The sequence below is a fragment of the Cupressus sempervirens genome, chromosome 11 (genome assembly GCF_028749045.1).
Source record: "Cupressus sempervirens isolate cs-2001-9-10 chromosome 11, ASM2874904v1, whole genome shotgun sequence".
In the NCBI taxonomy this organism is placed as follows: domain Eukaryota; kingdom Viridiplantae; phylum Streptophyta; class Pinopsida; order Cupressales; family Cupressaceae; genus Cupressus; species Cupressus sempervirens.
In genome coordinates this window covers 760544482-760567789 of record NC_143128.1, presented here as the reverse complement: position 1 = coordinate 760567789, position 23308 = coordinate 760544482, and the positions used below count along the sequence as shown (strand labels likewise).

The 23308-nt window shown below is 37.7% G+C and overlaps 2 protein-coding genes across 2 annotated transcripts; both read right to left on the bottom strand.

Moving 5' to 3' along the window:
- Window positions 1-12381: 12381 nt before the first annotated feature.
- LOC149531828 (Pectin lyase-like superfamily protein) lies at window positions 12382-22475 on the bottom strand. The gene is made up of 5 exons (XM_089809776.1): window positions 21705-22475; window positions 20630-20750; window positions 20348-20522; window positions 20162-20232; window positions 12382-13094 (listed from the first exon to the last, which is right to left on the bottom strand). Exons 1-5 carry the CDS (start codon window positions 22185-22187, stop codon window positions 12457-12459), a joined length of 1488 nt encoding a protein of 495 aa, XP_089665902.1. The 5' UTR covers window positions 22188-22475; the 3' UTR covers window positions 12382-12456.
- Window positions 13727-17415, bottom strand: LOC149531829 (uncharacterized). Its single transcript, XM_089809775.1, has 7 exons — window positions 17223-17415; window positions 16377-17031; window positions 16006-16238; window positions 15730-15882; window positions 15181-15581; window positions 14638-15043; window positions 13727-14503 (listed from the first exon to the last, which is right to left on the bottom strand). Exons 2-7 carry the CDS (start codon window positions 16997-16999, stop codon window positions 13923-13925), a joined length of 2397 nt encoding a protein of 798 aa, XP_089665901.1. The 5' UTR covers window positions 17000-17031; window positions 17223-17415; the 3' UTR covers window positions 13727-13922.
- Window positions 22476-23308: the final 833 nt, after the last annotated feature.

Below are 23308 nucleotides of genomic sequence, written 5' to 3'. Positions count from 1 at the left end.
CCTAATAGTTGTTTTAAAAAGATAAAGGTTATTTTATTACCAATAATTAAAATTTTAAAAAAAAGTAATATTTACATTGTTAATCTAAATATTAAAAATAAATTTTATTTAAAAAAAAAAAAAAAAGGTAAAAAAATAAAAATGAAGGGTTTCTTTTGTTTTAAAATGGGTTGCAGGTGAGGGTTGGGCGTTGGCTGAGCGGAGGGGTCGGTAGTGGAGCGGAGGCGGTGTTGGAGCAGGTGGGAAGGAGCAAAGAGAGGAAGGGGAGCCGGGCGGTGGGTTTTGTAGGGAGTTGGTCGTGGAGCGGAGGCACTCGACTACGGGTTGCAGGGTCGACAGGGAGCGCGCGGGGAGGTTGACACAGAGTGCACACGAAAGAGGGGAGAGCCGTCGTGGGAGGTGGAAGGAGGCGGCGAGGGCAAAGCAGTCGCCACAGGTGGCGGAGAAATATAAGCGGAGGAGCGGCAATGAGGTTGTCGGCTGCAACGAGGGTTTCGGCGGACTGCGGCGAGGCAGAGAGGGCAGAGTGGTCGCGGCAGAGCAAGTAGAGGAGGTGGCGGTTGTGGGTGCCGCAGGAAGAGGCAGCGGAAACAGCGACCGTGGGGGGGAGAAGGGTTGGGCGGAGTTGGGATCTCAGCCGCGGCGAAGGAGCTAGTTAGCCATGCGAAAAATAGCGGTGGCGGCGCATCTTGGCGAAGCGGCGGGGGTCAAGCGCGAGGTCACAGGCGGCTGCGAAAGGTGGCACCACGAAGGAGATGGTGTTGGGATGAGTGGGAGCGGTCTGTAGAGTGGGGAGAATGGCGGCCGAGGTTCAGCCGAGGGTGGGCCACGGTCACAAGGGCAGCACTCGCGGGCGCCGCTGATAGTGGCGCCTGCGGGTGCTTGTGGCCAAGGAAAAAAGAAAGTAGTGTTAGATTTTATTATTTTTTAATTTTTTTTTTTTGTTTTTGTTTTATATTTTTATTTTTATTTTTTATTTTTTTGTTTTTTTTGGCTTTAAATTTGATTTTTGATTTTTAATTAAGCTAACCCCCTATTTTTTTTATTTTGATTTTTTGATTTTTGAAACATAAAACAAATAAAGTAACCCCCGCCCTTTTTTTTTTTGTTTTTTAATAATTTATAAGTAAAGCAAAAAATGTTTTTAAACATAAAAAGAATCACACAAAAATAAAGGAAACCCCCCCATTATTATTTTTTAGCCTATTTATTTACCAACAAAGGAGTAATTTATTTTTTCTTTTTAAAATTTTCCTAATAATGATTAGGATATTCAATGCATATGTACCTTAGAACTTGGAAATAAAGCCATAAAAAATGAAACATAGAGTGTTATATGTCAAAAAACTTTCCTTAGGTCCTCCAAATGCAACGATGGGCTTGATGGTTCGATTAGAGGCTCTTTATGAAACTTGATCTCCAATTGCAAGCCTTTAACCTACAAGCTTGAAAACTCACAAAACACTCAAAAACACATTAGATCGTTAGTTTGAACCCGTGAAGTGGGTCCCACTGGACGTGCCAAAAATGTGTTGCATAAAAATGTAACTAAGGAAATAACACTAAGCAACTAATGCACATTCCTACATTATCATGCAAAACCTCAAAATATGAAAGAAGACATGTAAATGAACAACAAAATAGCACTATGCAAACCTCATGAAACCATCAAGTGTAGATGATTTCATTGCTCATGGGATGTGGTTGCTCACAAATCCAGCAGCATAACAATGAGGTAGAAAGTTCCTTTGAAAATGACGAGAGGGCTCTCCTTTTATAGGAAAATGGATGCAATGGATGGCTAAGATTGAATGCAAGATGGATGGCTAGGATCTCTCAGGATCAATGAGGTGTCAATGAGGTGGAGGACAAGTAGACTCCATGTGGATTAGAGTTTTGACCATTCAAAGGGGGCAAGATGCTCACACATGTGTGAGCAACCTTTGATGTGACATGTCAATGACAGGTGTAAGAGGTTTGTAAGATCATGTTTCCTCACACATGTGTGAGACACCTTTGAAAGTGATGGGTCAATGACATGTGTAAGAGGGTTGGAGGCTCAAGTTTTCTCACACATGTGTGAGACACCTTGGTTCACATGTGAAGGGGGACAAGGTTGTAAGTGTGTAAGAGTCACATGTCACATGTGACTAGGGTTTGCTAATCCTTTGATTAGGATTTTGCAAATGATTAGTGATGTGATTAGAAGGGAAATTAGGATCAATTAGTGGAAAAGTAGATTGACCTAGGTTAGAAGGATAGGTTAGGTTAGGGAAGTGAGGTTAGGTGAGGGTTAAAGGTAGGAGCCATGTGCTCAAATAGGATTAAATTTAATATTTAATTCCAAGAGGGATTAGGCAAGGATTAATAAAATAAACAAAGTACTTAATTAAAGGGGATGGGTTAGAATTTAAACAAACCTGAGTTTGTTTAAATCAAGAAAATGTGAACATAATTAAATAAATGTAAAATTTATTTAATTAAAGGTAAGGGAATTAAATAAATAATAAATATTTATTTAATTGGTCAAGATACGTGATTTGGACAATTTTAGGTGTCTACACCTATTACCCCTCTCGATGCATTTCATGTCAACATATGTCCCTTGGGGTCCTATGACCCTTGGGGACCTATTTGGTTTGTTTGAATGGGTTAAAAGGGGTTGCAGGATAACCTATGACCCCTTTAATCACATTTCATAACAACATCTGACCTAATTGATTTGATCTAATTGGTTGGAAGGGGTCATAGGTTATCCTATGACCCCTTTTGACATAAATGGGTCGAAAGTGATGTAGGATAACCTATAACCCCTTTCAACACATTTCATATCAACATATGTCCCTTAGGGTCCTATGATCCATAGGGACCTATTTGGTTTGTTCGAATGGGTCGAAAGGGGACATAGCATAACTTATTACCCCTTTTGACGCATTTGATGGATTTATTTAGTATTTTTGAATGGGTCGAAAGAGGTCATAGGATAACTTATGACCCCTTTCGATGCATTTCATGATAACATATGTCCCTATGGGTCCTAGAAACCCTAGGGACTTATTTGATTTGATCAAATGGGTCGAAAGGGGTCATAGGATAACCTATTACCCCTCTCAATGCATTTCACGATAAGATATGTTCCTATGGGTCTTATGACCCTTAGGGACCTATTTGGTTTGATCGAATGGATCAGAAGATGTCATCAAATAACCTATAACCCATTTCGATACATTTCATGAAAACGTGTCCCTTAGGGTCAAAGGACTCCTATGGACCTATTTGGTTTGATTGAATGGGTTTAAAGGGGTCACAGGATAACCTATGACCTCTTTCAACACATTTCATGACAACATATTTCCTTAAGGTTCCCTAAAGACCTATTTGGTTTAATCGAATAGGTCAAAAGGGTCATAGGATAACCTATCATCCTTTTCAACGCATTTAATGACAACATATGTCCCTAGGGGTCATAGGACCCCTAAGGACCTATTTTATTTGATCTAATGGGTCATAAGGGGTCATAGGATAACCTATGATACCTTTCGATGCATTTCAAAACAACTTATATCCATAGGGGTCCTAAGACCTCTAGGGAACTATTTGGTTTGATCGAATGGGTCGAAAGGGGTCATAGAATAACCTATGACCCATTTTGATACATTTCATGACAACATGTGTCCCTTGGGGTCCTCAAATACCTAGGGACCTATTTGGTTTGATCGAATTGTTGGAAAAGGGTCATAGGATAACTCATGACCCCTTTCAATGCATTTCATGACAGCATATGTTATCGAAAGGGTCGAAAGGGGTCATAGGATAACTTATCACCCCTACTGACACATTTCATGACAACATATGTCCCTAGGGGTCCTAGGACCTCTAAGGACCTATTTGATTTCATTGAATGGGTCAAAATGGGTTGTAAGATAACTTATGACTCCTTTCAGAGCATTTAATGAAAATATATGTCCCTAGAACCCCTAAGGACCTATTTGGTTTGATTGAATGGGTCAAAAGAGGTCATAAGATAACCAATGACCCCTTTCAACACATTTCATGACAACATATGTCCCTTGGGTTCCTAGGACCCCCTATTTGGTTTATTTGAATGGGTCGAAAAGGGTCATAGGTTATTCTATGACTACTTTCGATGCATTTCATGACAACATATGTCCCTAGGGGTCCTAGGATCCATAGGGACCCATTTGGTTTGATTGAATTGGTTGAAAGGAGTCATAAGATAACTTATGACTCCTTTCGACGCATTTCATGACAACATATGCCTACTTGGTTTGTTTAAATGGGTTGAAAGGGGTCGTAGGATAACCTATGAACCTTTTGATTCATTTCATAATAACATATGTTTGTAAAGGTCGTAGGACCAATATGGACTTATTAGGTTTGATTGAATGGGTTGGGGGTCATAGGTTAGTCTATGACCCTTTTCGATGTATTTCATGACAACATATGTCCCTAGGGGTCCTAGGACCCCTAGGGAACTATTCGATTTGATTGAATGGGTCAAAAGGGGTCATACAATAACCTATGACCCCTTTTGATGCATTTCATGACAACATACGTCCCTAGGGGTCCTAAAATCACTAGAAATTTATTTGAATTTTTTGAATGAGTCAAAAGGGGTCATAGGTTACCCCTTTCGACTCATTTTATGAAAATATATGTGCTTAGGGGTCCTAAAAACCCTAGGGACTTATTTGATTTTATCAAACATGTTGAATAGGGTCATAGGATAACCTATGACCTCTCTCAATGCATTTCATTTCAACATATGTTCTTAGGGGTCTTAAGACCCCTAGGGACCTATTTGGTTTGATTGAATGTGTCGAAAGGGGTCATAGGATAACCTAAGACCCGTACTAATGCATTTCATGACAACATGTCCCTTGGGGTCCTAGGACCACTAGTGACCTATTTGGATTGATTGAATGAATTGAAAGTAGACATAGGATAACCTATGACCCATTTCGATGCATTTCATGACAACATATGTCCCTAGGGGTTCTATGATCCCTAGGAACCTATTTGGTTTGATTGAATGGGTTGAAAGGGGTCATAGCATAACCTATCACCCCTTTCAACATATTTCATGATAACAGATGTTCCTATGGGTCGTAAGACCCCTTGGGATCTATTTGGTTTGATCAAATGGATGGAAAGGGGTCATAGATTAACCTATGATCCCTTATGATGCATTTCATGACAACATATATCCCTGTGGGTCCTAGAATCCCTAGGGACCTATTTGGTTTGATCAAATGGGTCGAAAGGGGTCATAGGATAACCTATGACCTCTTTCAATGCATTTCATGGCAACATATGACCCTAGGGGTCTTAGGACCCCTAGGGACCTATCATATTTGATCTAATGGGTCAAAAGGGGTCATAGGATAACATATGACCCCTTTTGATGCATTTCATGACAACATATCTCTCTAGGGGTCCTAAGACCCATAAGAACCTATTTGGTATGATCAAATGGGTTGAAAGGAGTCATAAGATAACCTATGAACCCTTTCAATGTATTTCATGACAACATGTGTGCCTAGGACCCCTAGGGAACTATTTAATTTGATCAAATGGGTTGAATGGAGTCATAGGATAACTTATCACCTATTTCGACAAATTTCATGACAACATATGTCTCTAGGGGTCTTGAGACCCCTAGGGACCTATTTGATTTTATCTAATGGGGTCAAAGGTGTCATAGGATAACCTATGACCCCTTTCTATGCATTTCATGATAACATATGTCTCTAGGGGTCCTAGGACCACTAGGGACCTATTGGTTTGATAGAATGGGTTGAAAGGGGTTATAGGATAACTTATGACCACTTTCAATGCATTTTCATGACAACATATGTCCCTTCGGGTCCTATGACCCTTACGAACCTATTTGGTTTGTTCAAATTGGTTGAAAGGGGTCATAAGATAACCTATTATCCCTTTCGATGCATTTGATGACAACATATGTCTCTAGGGGTCCTAAGACCCCTAGGGACCTATTTGATTTGTTTGAATGGTTCAAAAGGGGTCATAAGATAACCTATGACCCCTCTCGACACATTTCATGACAACATATGTTCCTAGAGGTCTTCAGTCCCATAGGGACCTATTTGGTTTGATCGAATGGGTCAAAAGGGGTCGTAAGTCCTTTTAATGCATTTCATGACATGTCCCTTATGGTTCTAGAACCCCTATGGAACTATTTAGCTTGATCAAATGGGTCAACAATGGTGATATAATAACATATGACCCCTCTCAACACATTTGATGAAAACATATGTCCCTAGGGTGCCAACCTATTTTGTTTGATTGAATGGGTCAAAATGGATCATAAGATAACCTATGACTCTCTCGATGCATTTAATTACAACATACGTTCCTAAGGGTCCCCTAGGGACCTATTTAGTTTGTTCAAATGGCTTGAAAGGGGTCATAAAATAACCTATGACCCCTTTCAATGAATTTAATGACAACATATGTCCCTTCGATTCCTAGCACTCCTAGGGACCTAATTGGATTGTTCAAATGGGTTGAAAGGATTCATAGGATAATTTATGACCCCTTTCGATGCATTTCATGACAATATATGTCCCTAGGGGTTCTAAAACCCCTAGGAACCTATTTGATTTGTTTGAATGTGTCGATAGGGTTCATAGGATAACCTATGACCCATTTCGACACATTTCATGATAAAATATGATAGATCGAAAGGGGTCTTAGGATAACCTATGAACTATTTTGACATATTTCATGACAACATATGTCCCTAGTAGTCCTAGGACCACTAGGGAAATATTTTATTTGCTTGAATGGGTTGAGAGGGGTCGTAGGATAACCTAGGACCCCTTTTAACACATTTCATGACAACATATGTCCCTAGGGGACCCCTAGGAACCTATTTTATTTGATCGAATGGGTTGAAAGGGGTCATACAATAACCTATGACCCCTTTTGATGCATTTCATGACAATATGTCCCTAGGGGTCCTATTAACCCTAGGGGCCTATTTGGTTTCATTGAATGGGTCAAAAGGGGTCATAGGATAACCTATGACCTCTTTTGATGTATTTCATGATAACATATGTCCTTAGGACCTATTTGATTTGATCCAATGGGTCGAAAGGGGTCATAGGATAACCTTTGACACATTTTATGACAACATATGTCCCTAAGGGTCCTAGGATCCCTAGGGACCTATTTGGTTTCATAGAATGGGTGGAAAGGGATCATAAGGTAACCTATGACCCCTTTTGACACATTTCATGACAACACATGTCCCCAGGGGTCCAAGGATGCCTCAAGACCTATTTGGTTTAATCGAATGGGTCAAAAGGGGTCATAGGATAATCTATCACCACTAACAATGCAATTCATGACAACATATGTCCTTAGGGTTCCTGGGACCCCTAGGGACCTATTTGATTTGATCTAATGGGTTGAAAGGGGTCATAGGATAGCATATGACCCCTTTTGATGCATTTCATGACAACATATGGCTTTAGGGGTCTTAGGATCCCTAGGAACCTATTTGGTTTGATTGAATGGGATGAAAGGGGTCATAGTATAACCTATGACCCCTTTCAACTCATTTCATGATAGTATATGTCCCTTGGGGTCCTAGGACTACTATGGACCTATTTGATTTGTTAAAATGGGTCGAAGTGGTCATTGGATAACCTATGACTCCTTTCAATGCATTTCATGACAACACATGTCCCTAGTTGTCCTATGACCCCTAAAGACCTATTTGGTTTGATGGAATGGGTTGAAAGTGGATAGATTATAACTTATGATCCCTTTTGATGTATTTTGTGACAACATATGTTCATAGGGGTCTTAGGACCCCTAGGGACCTATTTGGTTTGATCAAATGAGTTGAAAGGGGTTCGACTCATTTCATGACAACATATATTCCTTGGGGTCCTAGGGATGTATTTAGTTTGATCAAATGCACCAAAAGGGGTCATAGGATAACCTATGACCCTTGTCAATGCATTTTTTGACAACATATGTCCCTTGGGGTCCTAGGTCTTCTAGGGACTTATTTGGATTGTTTGAATGAGTTGAAAATGGTTATAGAATAACCTATGATCCCTTTCAATGCATTTCATGACAATATATGTCCTTAGGGGTCCTAGGACCCCTAGGAACCTATTTGATTTGTTTGAATGGGTCGAAAGGAGTCATAGGTTTTGACGCATTTCATGACAACTTATGATGGATTGAAAGGGATCATAAGATAACCTATGACCTCTTTTGAAGCATTTCATGACAACATATGTCCCTAAGGGTCCTAGGAGCCCTAAGAACCTATTGATTTGCTCGAATGGGTTGAAAGGTGTATTAGGATAAGCTATGACCCCTTTAGATGTATTTGATGACAACATATGTCCCTAGGGGTCCTAGGACCCCTAGGTACCTATTTGGTTTGATCGAATGGGTCAAAGGGGGTCGTAGGATAACCTATGACACCTTTTAATGCATTTCATGACAACACATGTCCCTATGGGTCCTAGGACCCTTAGGGACCTATTTGGTTTGATCGAATGGGTTAAAAGGGGTCATATTATAACCTATGACCCCTTTCAATGCATTTCATAACAACATATGTCTGTTGGGGTCCTAGTACCCCTAGGGACCTATTTAGATTGTTCAAATGGGTCAAAAGGGGTTATCCTATGACCCCTTTCAACATATTTCATGATAATAAATGTCCCTAGGGGTCTTAGAATCCTTAAGAACCTATTTGATTTGTTCAAAAGGGTCAAAAGTGGTCATAAGATAACCTATGACCCCCTTTGAAATATTTCATGACAATATATGATGGTTCAAAAGGGGTCATAGGGTAAAATATGACCCATTTTGATGCATTTCATGACAACATATGTCTATAGCGGTTCTAGACCACCATAGACCTATTTGATTTACTCAGATGAGTCGAAAGGGGTTGTAGGATAACCTATAATCCTATTTAATGCATTTCATAACAACATATGTCCTTAGGGATCCTAGGACCCCTAGGGACCTATTTGATTTGATTGAATAGGTTGAAAGAGGTCATAGGATAACCTATGATCCCTTTCAACACATTTCATGATAATATATGTCCCTAGGTGTCCTTTGGTTTGATTGAATGGGTCGAAAGGGATCATAGTATAACCTATGACCCCTTATGATGCATTTCATGATAACATGTACCTAAGGGTCCTATTTGATTTGATGAAATGGGTTGAAACATATGGCCCCTTTCAATGCATTTCATAATGACATAGGTCCCTAAGGGTTCTAGAACCCTTAGGGACCTATTTGGTTTGATAAAATGAGTGTAAATTTTGACACATTTCATGACAACATATGTCCTAAGGGGACCTAGGACCCTTAGGGACCTATTTGGTTTAATCAAATGGGTCAAAAGGAGTCATATGATAACCTATCACCTCTAATGATGCATTTCATGACAACATATGTCCTTGGGGGTCCTAGGACTCCTAGGGACCTACTTGATTTGATCTAATGGGTCGAAATGGGTCATGAGATAACATATTGACCCTTTCGCTGGATTTCATGACAACATATGTCCCTGGGGTCCTAGGACCCCTGGGAACCTATTTGGTTTGATTGAATAGGTTGAAAGGGGTCATAGGATAACCTATGAACCCTTTTGACTCATTTCATGACAAAATATGTCCCTTGGGGTCCTAGGACCCCTAGGGACCTATTAGGTTTGTTAGAATGGGTCAAAACTTATGACCCCTTTCGATGCATTTCATGACAACATATGTCCCTACGGGTCCTAAGACTCCTAGGGACCTATTTGATTTGATCGAATGGGTCAAAATCGGTCAAATTATAACCTATGACCCTTCTTGATGCATTTCATGACAACATATGTTCAGAGTGGTCTTAGGACCCCTAGGGACTTTTTTTTTTGATCAAATGGTTTGAAAGGGGTCATAGGTTATGTATGATAAGCTATGACCCCTTTCAATGCATTTCGTGACAACATATGTACCTTGGGGCCCTAGGACACATAGGGATTTGGTTTGATCGAATGGGTTGAAAGGGGTCATAGGATAACTTATGACCCCTTTTGATGCATTTCTCAACAACATATGTCCCTTGGGGTCCTAGGTCCCCTAGGGACCTATTTGGATTGTTCGAATGGGTCAAAAAGGGTTATAGGCTAACCTATGACCCCTTTCGACGCATTTCATGACAATATATGTCTCTAGGGGTCCTAGTACCCCTAAGAACCTATTTGATTTAATCGAACGAGTCAAACGAGGTCATAGGATAACCTATGACCCTTCTCGACGTATTTCATGATAACATATGTTCCTAGGGACCTATTTGGTTTAATCGAATGGGTTGAAAGGGGTCAAAAGATAACCTATGACCCCTTTCAATGCATTTCATGACAACATATGTACCTTGGGGTCCTAGGACCCCTAGGGACCTATTTGGTTTGTTCGAATGGGTCAAAAAGGGTCATAGGATAACATATGACCCCTTTTGACGTATTTCATGACCTAGGACCCCTAGGGACTTATTTAATTTGATTGAATGGGTTGAAATGGGTCATAGGATAACCTATGACCCTTTTCGACGCATTTCATGACAACTTATGTCCCTAGGGGTCTTATAACCCCTAGGGATCTATTTGATTTGTCTATGACCCCTTTCAACACATTCGACTACATTATGTTTAATAATAATAATAACAATAATACATTACTATATTATATAATAGTAATAATATATGAATATATATTTTAATATAATAATAATATATTACTAGATTATATAATAATAACAATACTAATTTGTATTTAATTATAATCATATATATTACTAATAATAATAATAATAATAACAATGATTATTGATTGCCCACATTTCCCAAATTTTGATTTCCCTAAAATTAATTTTGTAAAATTTTCAATTAGTTAAGATGGCCAAACATGGGAGTTATTATTTTATTCTAGAAAAGTTATAGTAGAAATTTATTTGGTTGACCATGATTGTGCTCTAATTATGATTAAACATTTAGGGCTCATAGTTTAATGATAAGATATTATAATTTTGGTTGTTTGAACATTTTAATGTTATCATCCTATTAATTTGAAAAAGTTTGTGACTATTTTAATTTCATAATAACTTAAACTTATAAGCTTAGGGCTTTACTAATTTTCTATATATTTAATGTAATAAATGAAAAATAAATATTACAAAATAAAATAATAAATAAGAATAAAAATTCATAAAGACTTTAGTTTTTTCAAATACAAGAATTTATTGGAGATTGGAGACTTGATGAGAACCTCCTCTTAAAAAGTGGAGAACATATTCTATTGGATGAATAAAAATAAAAGATAATTTTTCAAACAAGAGTGCAAAATAATTTATAAAGAAAAAAAAATTATGCTAAAATTTCTCCATTTTGAAAGTACAAGGATTTATAAAGGGAACCTTCTCATAAAAAGTTAAGAACCTACTTTATTAAATTATTTAAAAATAAAAGATAACTTTTTAAACAAGAATGTTAAAAAATGGTTGAAAGAAAATATTATTACTACAAGTCTCCTCAATTGAAAGGAACATTCTTTCAAAAGAGAAAAAGCCTATTTAATGGGATGCATAAAAATAAAAGATTAACTTTTTGCAATTGCTTTTAGAAATTTCATCTACTTTGGAGTTGTTAAAATTATTTAATTTACTTTTTTTTAGATTGAGCTTGTCCTTTTCCTTTCTTCTTTTCTTCTATGAGGAAACTATATCACTCTTCTTATAGATTTGGAGAAATATTTGTGATTTCTTTATATCTAATTATTATACAGATTTGGTAACATAATATTGTTAGAGGATTGGTAGTCTTTAACATTCAATTGAAAAAACAAAATCATGTGTGCCCTTTAATTTAGAGATAATATGGAATTCTGAATTTGACTTTGACAATAGATTCAATGATAAAGCAGAGGATGGGATATGGACTATCAATATTAGAGGGAAAACACGAGTGAGATTTCACTAATTAAAAATACACTAAAATTTCATAGTGGGTCAATATCCTCTCATTTCCTCCAAAAGATTATGGGAACATTTGCGTACAAGTGTTTTATCAGTTGAAAATATGTTTTAGATGTTAAAATAACTACTTTTTGACCCTAATACACATAATTCCACATCATTTATCTTTACTATTTAGAAGCAAAAACAATAGCTATAAACAATAGCACTACATACGAAGACAAACCTAAAATAAAGTCAATAGCTTAGGATGGACTAGATATAAAGTCTATTAGATGTACAATGAATAACTAACCAAGCTTGTTAATCTTTTGACATTTGCTTCGTTGGAAAGAACCCAAAAAGAATTTCTCTTTCATAGATTTATTAAATGTACAAAAAAATTCACGTAACTTCCTGTCGACATATTTAAGAATACCCAAAAGAGCTATTGGTTTTAGTTTGAGGCAGAAAGTTGGAGCATGGTGGCGGTGAAACATTTGCAGAAAACCCCTCAACATATTCACAATGCCAATTTCTTCCTTGTGGTATTCCTTCCAAATGAATGTTTGAGAGGACAATATCTACAAAAGGAGCCTTCTTCAGGCCTTTGAAGCTCGGTGCTTTATGTATGTTTTTACCCACAACATCTTTTATCTTGATTCCCTTGATGAGTGGAAGAGCATTGATGTCCCACTTATCATCAGGATGATCATTGGAATCAGATGTAAATTTGATGGGCACTTTGACATTTTCCATTTGGAAGTTGGAGATGGTGATATTGGTAATATAGCCACCTCTTCCAGTATCAGTCTTTACCCTGATTCCTGCAGATGCATTGTAAAGAATAAAGTCCTTCACTACCACATCAGATATCCCCCCTGACATTTCACTACCAATTCTGATGCCTGAACACGTTGGTGTTGTTCCTATCACCCTCTGAATAACTATGTTTGAGCTGGGTTGACCCACATTTATCCCATACTCATCCCAACCGCTCTTTACAGCTACAAGATCGTCACCACTGCGAATATAGCAATCTTCTATACATACATTTGAGCTGGAGTCTGCCAATTACAAGCTTCCCATTATGTTAGAAACTGGGACACCATAGAAAGGACATAAAAATATTGACCTGCAATATTATTTAATTACAGCGCTATAAAGAAAACAGCTCTTAACTACTTGAATCTTTTGCCTGTAACTCTCAATATGTACTGCCTATATTTAAAGACATCTTGTAGAAAGCATGACAATTGAGCATAGTTACACCGTCCTGCAGGACAGGGGGACGGCAGAACAGGGGGACAAGTTTCTTAGAAGGGAGGACAGAGGGGTCTTAACTTGGGAACAGTGGCGGGGGACAGGGAGGTTTGTATACACTATACATTTGGTACTTAAAATCAAAGAAACGTGAATCGGAATCGGATCGGAATCGGCAAGGTCGAATCGAATCGTGAATCGGCAATGAATCGGCAATGAATCGGCGATGAATCGGCAAATTTGAAAAAACCCGTTAAATTTAAAGATTTTAACAATTTAAAACTTATTTTATGCACCCTTTATTGAATATAACTTAAGCACACTATAACATCATCAAATAGAAGTTAAAACTTAACATACATAAACATGAAACATAAAATCCATCACATACGTAACTATGTTATCTAAGATTCTAAAATGTAAATTGTAGGCTAGCTGAAGTAAATAGAAATCAAATGATCATAATGATTTAAATCATAGAATGTATGTAAGATGATCCATAAGACATCAAATCATAAATTTATGTAAGAATCTAAGATGAAGATCCATGAAAGTTTGAAACTTTGAAACATATGTCTATCAATGATTCAGTATCAATATCTGTAAACAAAATATAAAAGCAAGGCTCCAGCTCAAGCCTCAAGCTCATAGTCATCATCATCCTCAACATCATCCTCAAGCTCGGCTACAGCCTCAGCCTCAGCCTCTGAGTATCCAGTCTGCCTAGTAGCAAGGAGTCTAATGTAGGTCCTAGAGGACTGTCGAGCCATATCTCCCGCATATAAGATGGGCTCACGAATGTCGCTAGGGCCTGTGTCTGTGCATGCACGTGTGCGTCTACCAATGCCTGAAGAACGTGCTCTAGCTGCCTCAGCCTCTATATCCACCTGGTCAATCCACGCACGGTCTTCCTCAGTGAAGACTGGATCTACAACCTCTGTGAGCCACTCTGATTCTGGATCAATCTCCTCCAGAATGATCGGAGAGGAGTCAGTGCCCAAAATCTGTCTGATCCTAAGACGGAGGTTGTAATGAACGAAGACAAGATCATTCAACCTCTGCACTGTCAACCTGTTTCTCCTCTTCGAGTGGATGTGCTCGAACATGGACCAACTGCGCTCACATCCAGAAGCGCTGCTTGGCTGACTCAGAATACGAATGACAATTTTTTGAAGTTTTGGGGTTGTGGCCCCAAACATTTGCCACCATCTATCTGAAATAAGGGAAAATAAAAATAATTAGTCTCATTTACAAATTACAAATTACAAGTTAACTCTAAAATTACATAATCAACTTTAAGTTTAGAATCTAGATTCATGAACATTGAATATATTATTTAGTTTTTACCTGGCTGTATTGTTTCCCGAGCATCTATGGCTACCCTGCTAGAGAAAAGTGGCCCTTCTTTATTATTGAACTTATCAAGCTCAATAATTGCAGCACTGCTATCCTCATCAGTACTCAACCTCTGGATCACTGTATATAATCCGGTGAGAACCTCCTCATCCGCCTTGAAGTCAGGACGGAAACGAAATGCCGAATTCAAAAAGTAAGCTGCTGCATGGATGGGTCTGTGGAGCTGATTCTGCCATCTTCTATCAATGATGTCCCAAATAGGGGCATACTTCTCCTGCACTCCTGCATACTGAGCTTTAATGGCCTCCTTGGCCCTATCCATGCCCTCATATATGTAGCCCATAGAGGGCTTCTCCCCATCAGCAGTTCGTAGGAGAGATACAAGAGGCTCAGTGGCCTACATATAAAGTAAAACAAAAATTTGAGTCAAAACTTAAACATAGAATAATTCAATAATATAAGGTAAAACTAAATCATTAAACAATTAGCATAGTAAACTGTAAAATATTAAATGTTAAATTGCAATAAAATTACCTTAAGTATTTCTCTAGCAGGTTTCCAAAAACCATCATCATCAAATATGCAATCCACCACATCTATCCCTGCAGTGGTCGTAGCATAGGAAGATGAAATCCACTCCCGCCCAACAAACATGCTCCTCAAATCATCCCTTGATGTCAACAAGGACTGCAAGGTGATGAAATTCGAGGCAAACCTCGTGATCCCTGGACGAGCTAACTCTTTGTCTCCTGTGTACTTCCTCATTGTGCTAAGGACAAATGAATGATTATAAATAAACTTACATATGTTTTTTGCCCTTTCCACACATGACTTGACCCACTCAAGTTTGTCAATTTCCTCCAACATGAGGTCAAGGCAGTGTGTTGCACAAGGGGACCAAAATATGGTGGGGTGCCTCTCCATCAAAAGTTTGCCTACAACAATTTTAAGATAATTAGAAATTCAAATTTCAAACATGTTAGAACTTAGAACTTAGGAAACTTAGAAATTCTAAGTTAGAATTAGAAAAAGTTCAAAATTCAAATAAATTTATTTTCAAAACTTAAAAAGTTAAAAGTTTACCTGCAGCAACATAACTTGCTGCATTATCCGTCACCACTTGCACCACATGTTGTTCCCCCACCTCTGCTATAACTTCCTCAATAACCTCACATAAGTATGTGGCGTTTTTTACATGAGCAGAAGCATCAATGGATTTGAGGAACATGGTATATCCTACAAGTAACAAAACAACGAATTATAATTACTATTAGTCTATTAGCAATCAACAAATCAAAATTTGAAATAGTCAATCACGATTCAAAATTATGTATGTAGGAAAGTAGAATGATCAATCACCTCCACAGGATACAAGAAAATTGAGGAGTGTTCTTCCCCTCCTATCTGTCCAACCATCAGTCATGATGGTGCAACCCTTTTCGATCCACTCCTTTCGGTTGTCCTCAAGCTCATGCCTCATATCCTCAACCATTTCCTCCAGGAGGTATCCACTCAACTCAGCCTCAGTTGGGGCTTTAAACCCCGGACCACAAATGGCAACTACATCTATCATGTTCTGCCAATAAGGAGTCCTGTCACAAATAGATAATGATATTGATTAGAAATTTAGATGTCAAAAACTAAATCATAAAACAAGTAGATATAATTAAAGTTTTACTTTTACTTTTAACTTTAACTTTGAAGATAACAAAGAAAAAAGAATCAATTACCTGGCTGCAATAAATGGAATGTTGCAAAAGTACCAGAATTTGCAAATCTCTTTTCTGGCAGCATCATGAATCTCCTTGTTCAAACCCATGCCCTCAAGCGTGGGTTGGGAGCCAGGAGTAGTGCGGGGCACAAAGTAACTATCCATTCTGCTTTTCCGCACTCTAGGCCGCAATAGGTTGGTGTTGGACTCTGTCTCAGTATGAGACCGACTACCACTAACACTCACATGAGCACTAGCACTAGGATGAAAAGGAGGCCTAGAAGAACCCTCCCCAACACAACCTACGGATGCGGAAGCTGATGCAGATGCACTTGCAGATGTAGATGCGGTTGCGGATGTGGGAGCACGGGAGCCAATACCTCTTAACCCTTCAAGTTGCATTTTCTTAGTCAACTTGTCTTGTTCAATTTTTTCTAATGCCACTAAACAAGAGCGTTTTGCCTCAGCGGTTTGTTGAGTGCAAACTGTGACATCATGGCCAGGTATGCCAGCAATGTGGTATTTCAATCTATAGATACCTCCCGAATTTATTTTTTCTTTGCAAAATATACATTTTGTTTGATATTTGGTTCTCCCATGAAACTCTTCATTATATTTCCAGCATTCATCTTTTTTACCCATTGTGGAAATTGGAAAATGAAAGCAAAGGGCTGCTGCAATAAAAAAATTCATGTAAAAAATCAAAGTTTGCAACTAATAAACAAAAACTACAAAACAACAAACCCTAGTTTGCAATTTAGTAAAACTAAAAATAAAAAACATTCAAGATTTGCAAATGAACACTAAAAAAATTTAACAAAAAATGCATACTACACTAACATGCAAAAAAAAAACCAACACTTACCTCTTGCAAATGAGTTGAGGAGTGTTGATATTGACTCCTTAATGCTCCCAATGCAATTTATGGCCTCCCCAAATGGACTTCTGATCTCTTTGGTGCTCTTCCTTCTTGTCGGTTGGAAACCTATGGATTCTCTTTTCTCTTCTTCTCTCTCACTCTTCCTCTCTTCTACTCATACTAAGCAAATAGAAGGCTCTTTAGGATTATAACAAAGAGGAAAGTCAAATTAGAAAGCAAATAAAATATGTGTTTTTTTTTAAAAATTGAACTTTCTATCCTTGCTGCCGCGGCCGATTTCTGGCGATACCCGATGGCGATTCTGGCGATTTTTTCCATGAATCGCCGATTTTGGCGATTCAGGCGATTCATGCGAAAAAATCGCCACCAGCGATTTCCGATTCCAAAAAAATCGGGAGCCATGAATCTTATCGCGATTTCGGCGATTTCGGCGATTTCATGGCGATTTTTGGAACTATGCTTAAAATGCTAATTATGAAAAGATGTACTGCAATATAAGACATAAAGATGTAAAAGAGTAAATACTTGAACATTGCTTTGAATTGAAACATCGAACATTGAACATAAATAGCCGAATCAGCAAATAGTCAACACCGGGACATCCCCATCCTTGATAGAGGTGGCAGAATTTGGTGGTGCCCTTGTAAAGAGGGGATGGACTCACCAAGTCCTCCGTGCGTCCCCGTCTCCACGTGGGTTCAAAAGCAGGGGATGCATCTCCATCTCCATGTTACTATACAATTGAGGCATTAGAAAGGCATTGGTCTCCCTTAGGAAGTAGCATCTGAGTGTTTCATAAGAAGAGATCGTTGAAAATTATAGGACCATACCAATTGAAAATCTTAGTTAATCTACTGTCCCATCACTGGTTTGTTAGTTACTAGCTCTCAATGTCCCAAGTTATGCTGTTTTAAATTGAACATTCACTATCATTGAACAACAGTGAGTCGTTGAAGTGCGGTATGTTCCAGGGGACTTCACCCTCCTTCCTCAATCCCCAATTTCCCCTCACCCTTACCCTGTGATATATTCCAAATCAAATATTATTTCCTTTCCAGGATTTTGAGTATTTCTAAGTTCTTGGCATTCCTTTTTCAGGTTCCCTTGCCTCCCTGTTCACAAATGAGTTCTTGATAAGGCATAAAGTTCTTTAAGCTGAAAAGATAGGTTCGGATCTTTGATTAAGGTAAACACCTTTGACAGAGCGCTATGAATTGGAAATTAGTTTTGAAAGACCCTTCGAACTTTTTACATCAACATTGATAAGAAACACAAGACAACCACCACCAAGAAAGAACCTTTGCAGGTAAGATAATAGATGTATTAGCATTTAGCATGGTTTCTATTTACAATCATGTGGATTATGCCATTTGGCAGTATACTTGGAGCCTTTATTATTCCTTAGGATATGATGTTTATATTCTTTTATTTGTTGCATCTTCATCTTGGTATATTCTTTCCATTTTTAACTCAACTGACATGTTGAATGAGACAAGTTCTTGCTCGTATTTAATTTTATTGTTGATAATTCTACAGAGCACGAGAGCATATTACAGATTCATCTAGTTTCCTAATGGCTATAATGTTATGTTTCATTATGTGACCATTGTGCATATGAAAAGGACAGCTGTTTGCATGTATTATGCATATTTGATATTTGTGCGTATAAACGAAAGACAGTAAAACTCTAATATGGTGTTTACTTTTTATGTGTTATTTTACTCTATATTGACAGGCTCTAGAATGAGTCACTATTATACACACTAATTCCGTAAATTTACAATGTTTTCCAATAAGGCTGGCTGCGAAAAATCAGGGATTCGACGTGATCAGTTAAAAGGCTAGATCAAAAGCACTCCAACATCTGATGCAGGAAATTCCTAAGCAAATTTGCAATCAATATCAATCAAAAAGATTTACATTTTAATATTTCATGTTTGTTATAATTTTGACATTTGTTAAATTTTTGATAGTTAATAAGTCAGATATTTTCTTAAAATATTTTAGCATGACTTTAAATTGAAATTCTTGAGGTTGCATTGTATGACAAACAATCTCCTAAAAATAGTAGACATTTATAAGAGCATTTATTGGTTTTTAAGTTTGGGAGTGAAGAGGGAGTGGTCTATAATGGACACCTATTTTTTACATGCTGTAAGAAGTGTTGTAAGGATTCCTAATATACATTCTAAAGTTAAATTCAAATAAATTGAGTGAGAATTTAATTTGGGTATACCATTTCTAGGTCTCCAAATGAAATGAAATGCAAGAGTTGATATATACTAGTAAAATTTTAATTTCAGCATTGAAATTTTCAGATACCATTGAGTTTTTCAGATGTAATATTAGAGGGAGAAGAGAAAAAATGAAATTTTTAGGACATTGCTGCTCTAATCTGCCATTGTTTGCAGGTCTATATCAGATTATAATGTGGAGATGAGAAGTCAATGGATGCGGCTCATTGTTTTGTGAACTTGTTTCCTATTTTCAATAACAATCCCTCTAGTTTGTTGTATCAATTGATGTTCATATAATCTTTGTTTGCTGATTTTAATTAGATTTGCAATAATATTTGAAGTATCTTTCCGACGTTGTTGAGGGGTAGGACGGGTAGGACTCCCCTCTTGCATCAACATCTAAACTGATTTCATATAAAATAAGCATTCTAGTTATGAAATTGGGCTAATTGCGAAATTGGGCTTGCCAAAAGGAGATTATCACCAAATTACAGTCTGAGAAATTTATTTCTATGTAAAACAGAGGAAACCATTTTGAAAAATCAGTACACCAGTGACAACCACTAATTTAAGAAAAAATTTCAACCAATGTTCAACTATCATTTAAGAAGATTAAACCAACTTAGGAGTGAGTTCATTGAAGTATATTGGCAGAAACTAAAAGACATTACAAGGAAACAGCATTACCTGGATCAATACCATCTGTATTAGGGGCATCAAGAGGAGCAAGTATTGTAACTTGTTTTATAACCACATTCCTGTGAAACATATACCCAGAAGGCTTATATAAGGAGGGCATCCATCTCAATGTATGAATACCCAACAAAGCTCACAGAAACAACAAACTTTCTGACCACACATAAAGATACTAACCTGCAATAAATGGGATGTATATTCCAAAATGGCGAGTTAAGGAATGTGACATTTGAAATTATTATATTTGTTGAGTTAAGAAATTCAACAAGGTGACCCCTTGTATGCTGTAGGGACTTGTTGCGCCACATATCCCACCACATCTGTCCTTGTCCATCAATAGTTCCATTCTCACCTGTATAAGAAAACCAGAAAGTACAATTGAGACCTAAAAAGTCATAAACTAAGATTTAAGATAACCTAAGATTTAAGATGAAGTCTTGAAAAGCCATAATATCTAACCTGTAATCACAACATTCTCCAGATTCTCTCCATGGATTAGGCTAATATGTCTTCCTCCAGGCCGTTCCCGACCATGACCATATGAAGGGAGTGCATTTATTAAAGGCCACTCACCCGGGTCCTACAGCACAAGGGCAAAAATGACCTTCAGTTCCATTGAGGAAATTAGTGATGATTAATTGTTGTTTCCATGCCAAAACAAAAAAGGCAAGCAACAGGGTTTATGAAGTTTTAACTGATTGGAAGAGATTACTTGATTTGATAACTATGCATGGGAAAGATGAATATTTTTATGTTTTACATGGGGTGTCCCTGCGACCTAGCCCAGCAATGACCAGTATCAGATGTGAGCTAGGGCGAGACTAGTCCTCCATGGGTGAGATCAGCCACCTGCAAGATGTCTCATCTCTTAATTCCAAGAGAGATTTAAACCCAAGATCATGGGGAACTACTCACAACTTCAAGGCAACTGCCTGTGCAGGCTTAATTTAAGCTAAGGATGTATACCCTAGCTGGAATCAAACACCCCACTCCACATCCTACAGGTAAATCAAGATACAAGACCTCTAAAGGCCTCTCAATTGTTGATGCGGTAGAGTATAAGCATGTGAGGTTTGAACCTTGATTGTTGGAGAAAAAAACAACTGACAAAGCGGTTGGTGTTGTCTCCAATTTGGGATTGGGTTGAAGTTCCCATTAGTCTAATTTCTTCTAATGACTAAGCTTCATATTCCATAAAATTAAAGAAGAGTTTACTCATATATAATTGACTGGAAATTCATTTATTGTGAAAAGGCTAAGTTTCCACAGTGGAGGTCTGTGAATTTAACTATCTTTGTGAATCAGCATTTTCAATCATATTCCATATTCTATGATGCATGATAAGAATATAAATTAGAAAATAAAATCATTATGATGATTTTTGATTATGGAATAATGATAAATCCAGAAGCCCTCGGGTTAATTTTTTTTTTCTTCTAACATTTTGAGCTTGTGGGACTCAGAGTTAAAAAGATGACACAATACCCTAACGAAAACTAGGCAGATTACTAAATCATAAATAATGAACTCTCACCTGAGATCCTAAGATGATCGCATCCTTTTCCAGGTACAGAGTGAACCTGCTTGTGAGATTAAAACTGCCAGTCACCCATCTCCCTGATGGAACCGTAAGCTGTGTTCCTATGTCGCCACCGTTTCCTGCAGAAAAATTCTCCAAATAATCGACAGCCTTCTGAAAGGCCTTCGTGTTCAAAGTTTTCCCATCGCCCACACCTCCAAAGTCTTTAATGGACACAACTTTCTTCCTTCTTGTATTCGTTCTCACAAACTGTGAACAGCTCTGAATTTCTTGTGGTCTAAAAATCATGTCATCCCGCATCTGTATCTCGTCAGGCTTCGCCCACAAGGTTAGAATATTGCCAGCCTTGATCTGAACAAGAATAACAACAAGCAAAGTGACTACAAGGAAGAGAAAAGCCCAAGATCTCTTTGTAGCCCATTTAAATTGTTTCATAGCATTCTGTGTATGATCACACACAGAATCTTGTGAAACCATCTTTACCCAGGAGGAATTTCTATTTCTGCCCCAACTAATCCCTCATGCCAAAAAATCCCACATAACATCTACATAAGTCGGAAGAATTTATGGGCAGTTTCAGAGCCTTACGATCTTCAGGGTCATGAAATGTTATGACCAGGATTGTTTTAAATGGGGATTAAGATAACATCTTTTTTTGTAATTTGACATACAACAGAGTGGAGAATTCGACGGAATCGGGTCAAACAAACTTTCTTTTTTATAAGTAGTTAAATCCTGGGTGACTTCATTGGTTACGGTGACGAATCATCATTGTTCAGATGTAAGTCGAATGATGAATGTTGAAACGGTAAAAACGGTTATATTCCTCCGTTGTGAACGCATGACCAATGAGCGTAAAGCAAGGCGAGGTTTACGGGGATGAGAGGCAAAATGTACTGTTCACATTCTTGTTTTCAAATGCTTCGAAAATTCGAATGAACCAACCATGAAAATGCGTTATTTATCGTTTTCTGTATTTTTCAAGCGATTTTCTGCTTGGAACTAAGCTATTTGGATCAACCAAATTCTATTATTTATTATTTCAAATTCCATTTGGGTTGGAACTGGGCAGTCTTAACATCATTCGATATTAAATAATTATATTTTTAAAAAGACTATAAAATTATGTTTTGCATATTCTGCTACGCGCTCTCAGTAGATTGCTTGCTTAAGAAGAATGGCCAGACAATAAAATGTCAATGCAGAACCCGGGATTTAATTCAAACATTGAGTACAATTCGATCTTAAAAGCATGCTTTTAATGTCTGACAATGAGAAGAGGAAAGCGATGTGGAAGTTCATAAAGGATTCAAGGACATACAGGGAAGAAGGGTGGATGGTTTCTTTGCTTCTGTGAAGAATCTGTATAATATTTAATATCTGTAGACGGTATTCTGATGGTCTGTGAAGGATCTGGATATATTTAATATTTCGTGTGTGATGAATCTGTATAAATATAGAATATTTGGAGGTTGTAGTTACTTCATGTTTACACGTACTGTTTAATCTAATTTTAAATGGGCACATTTCAAATAGGATACATCTGGTGAAACAATCTCCTATAGTGTATTTTAAGGTTGTTAAAAATTCCTAGTTCA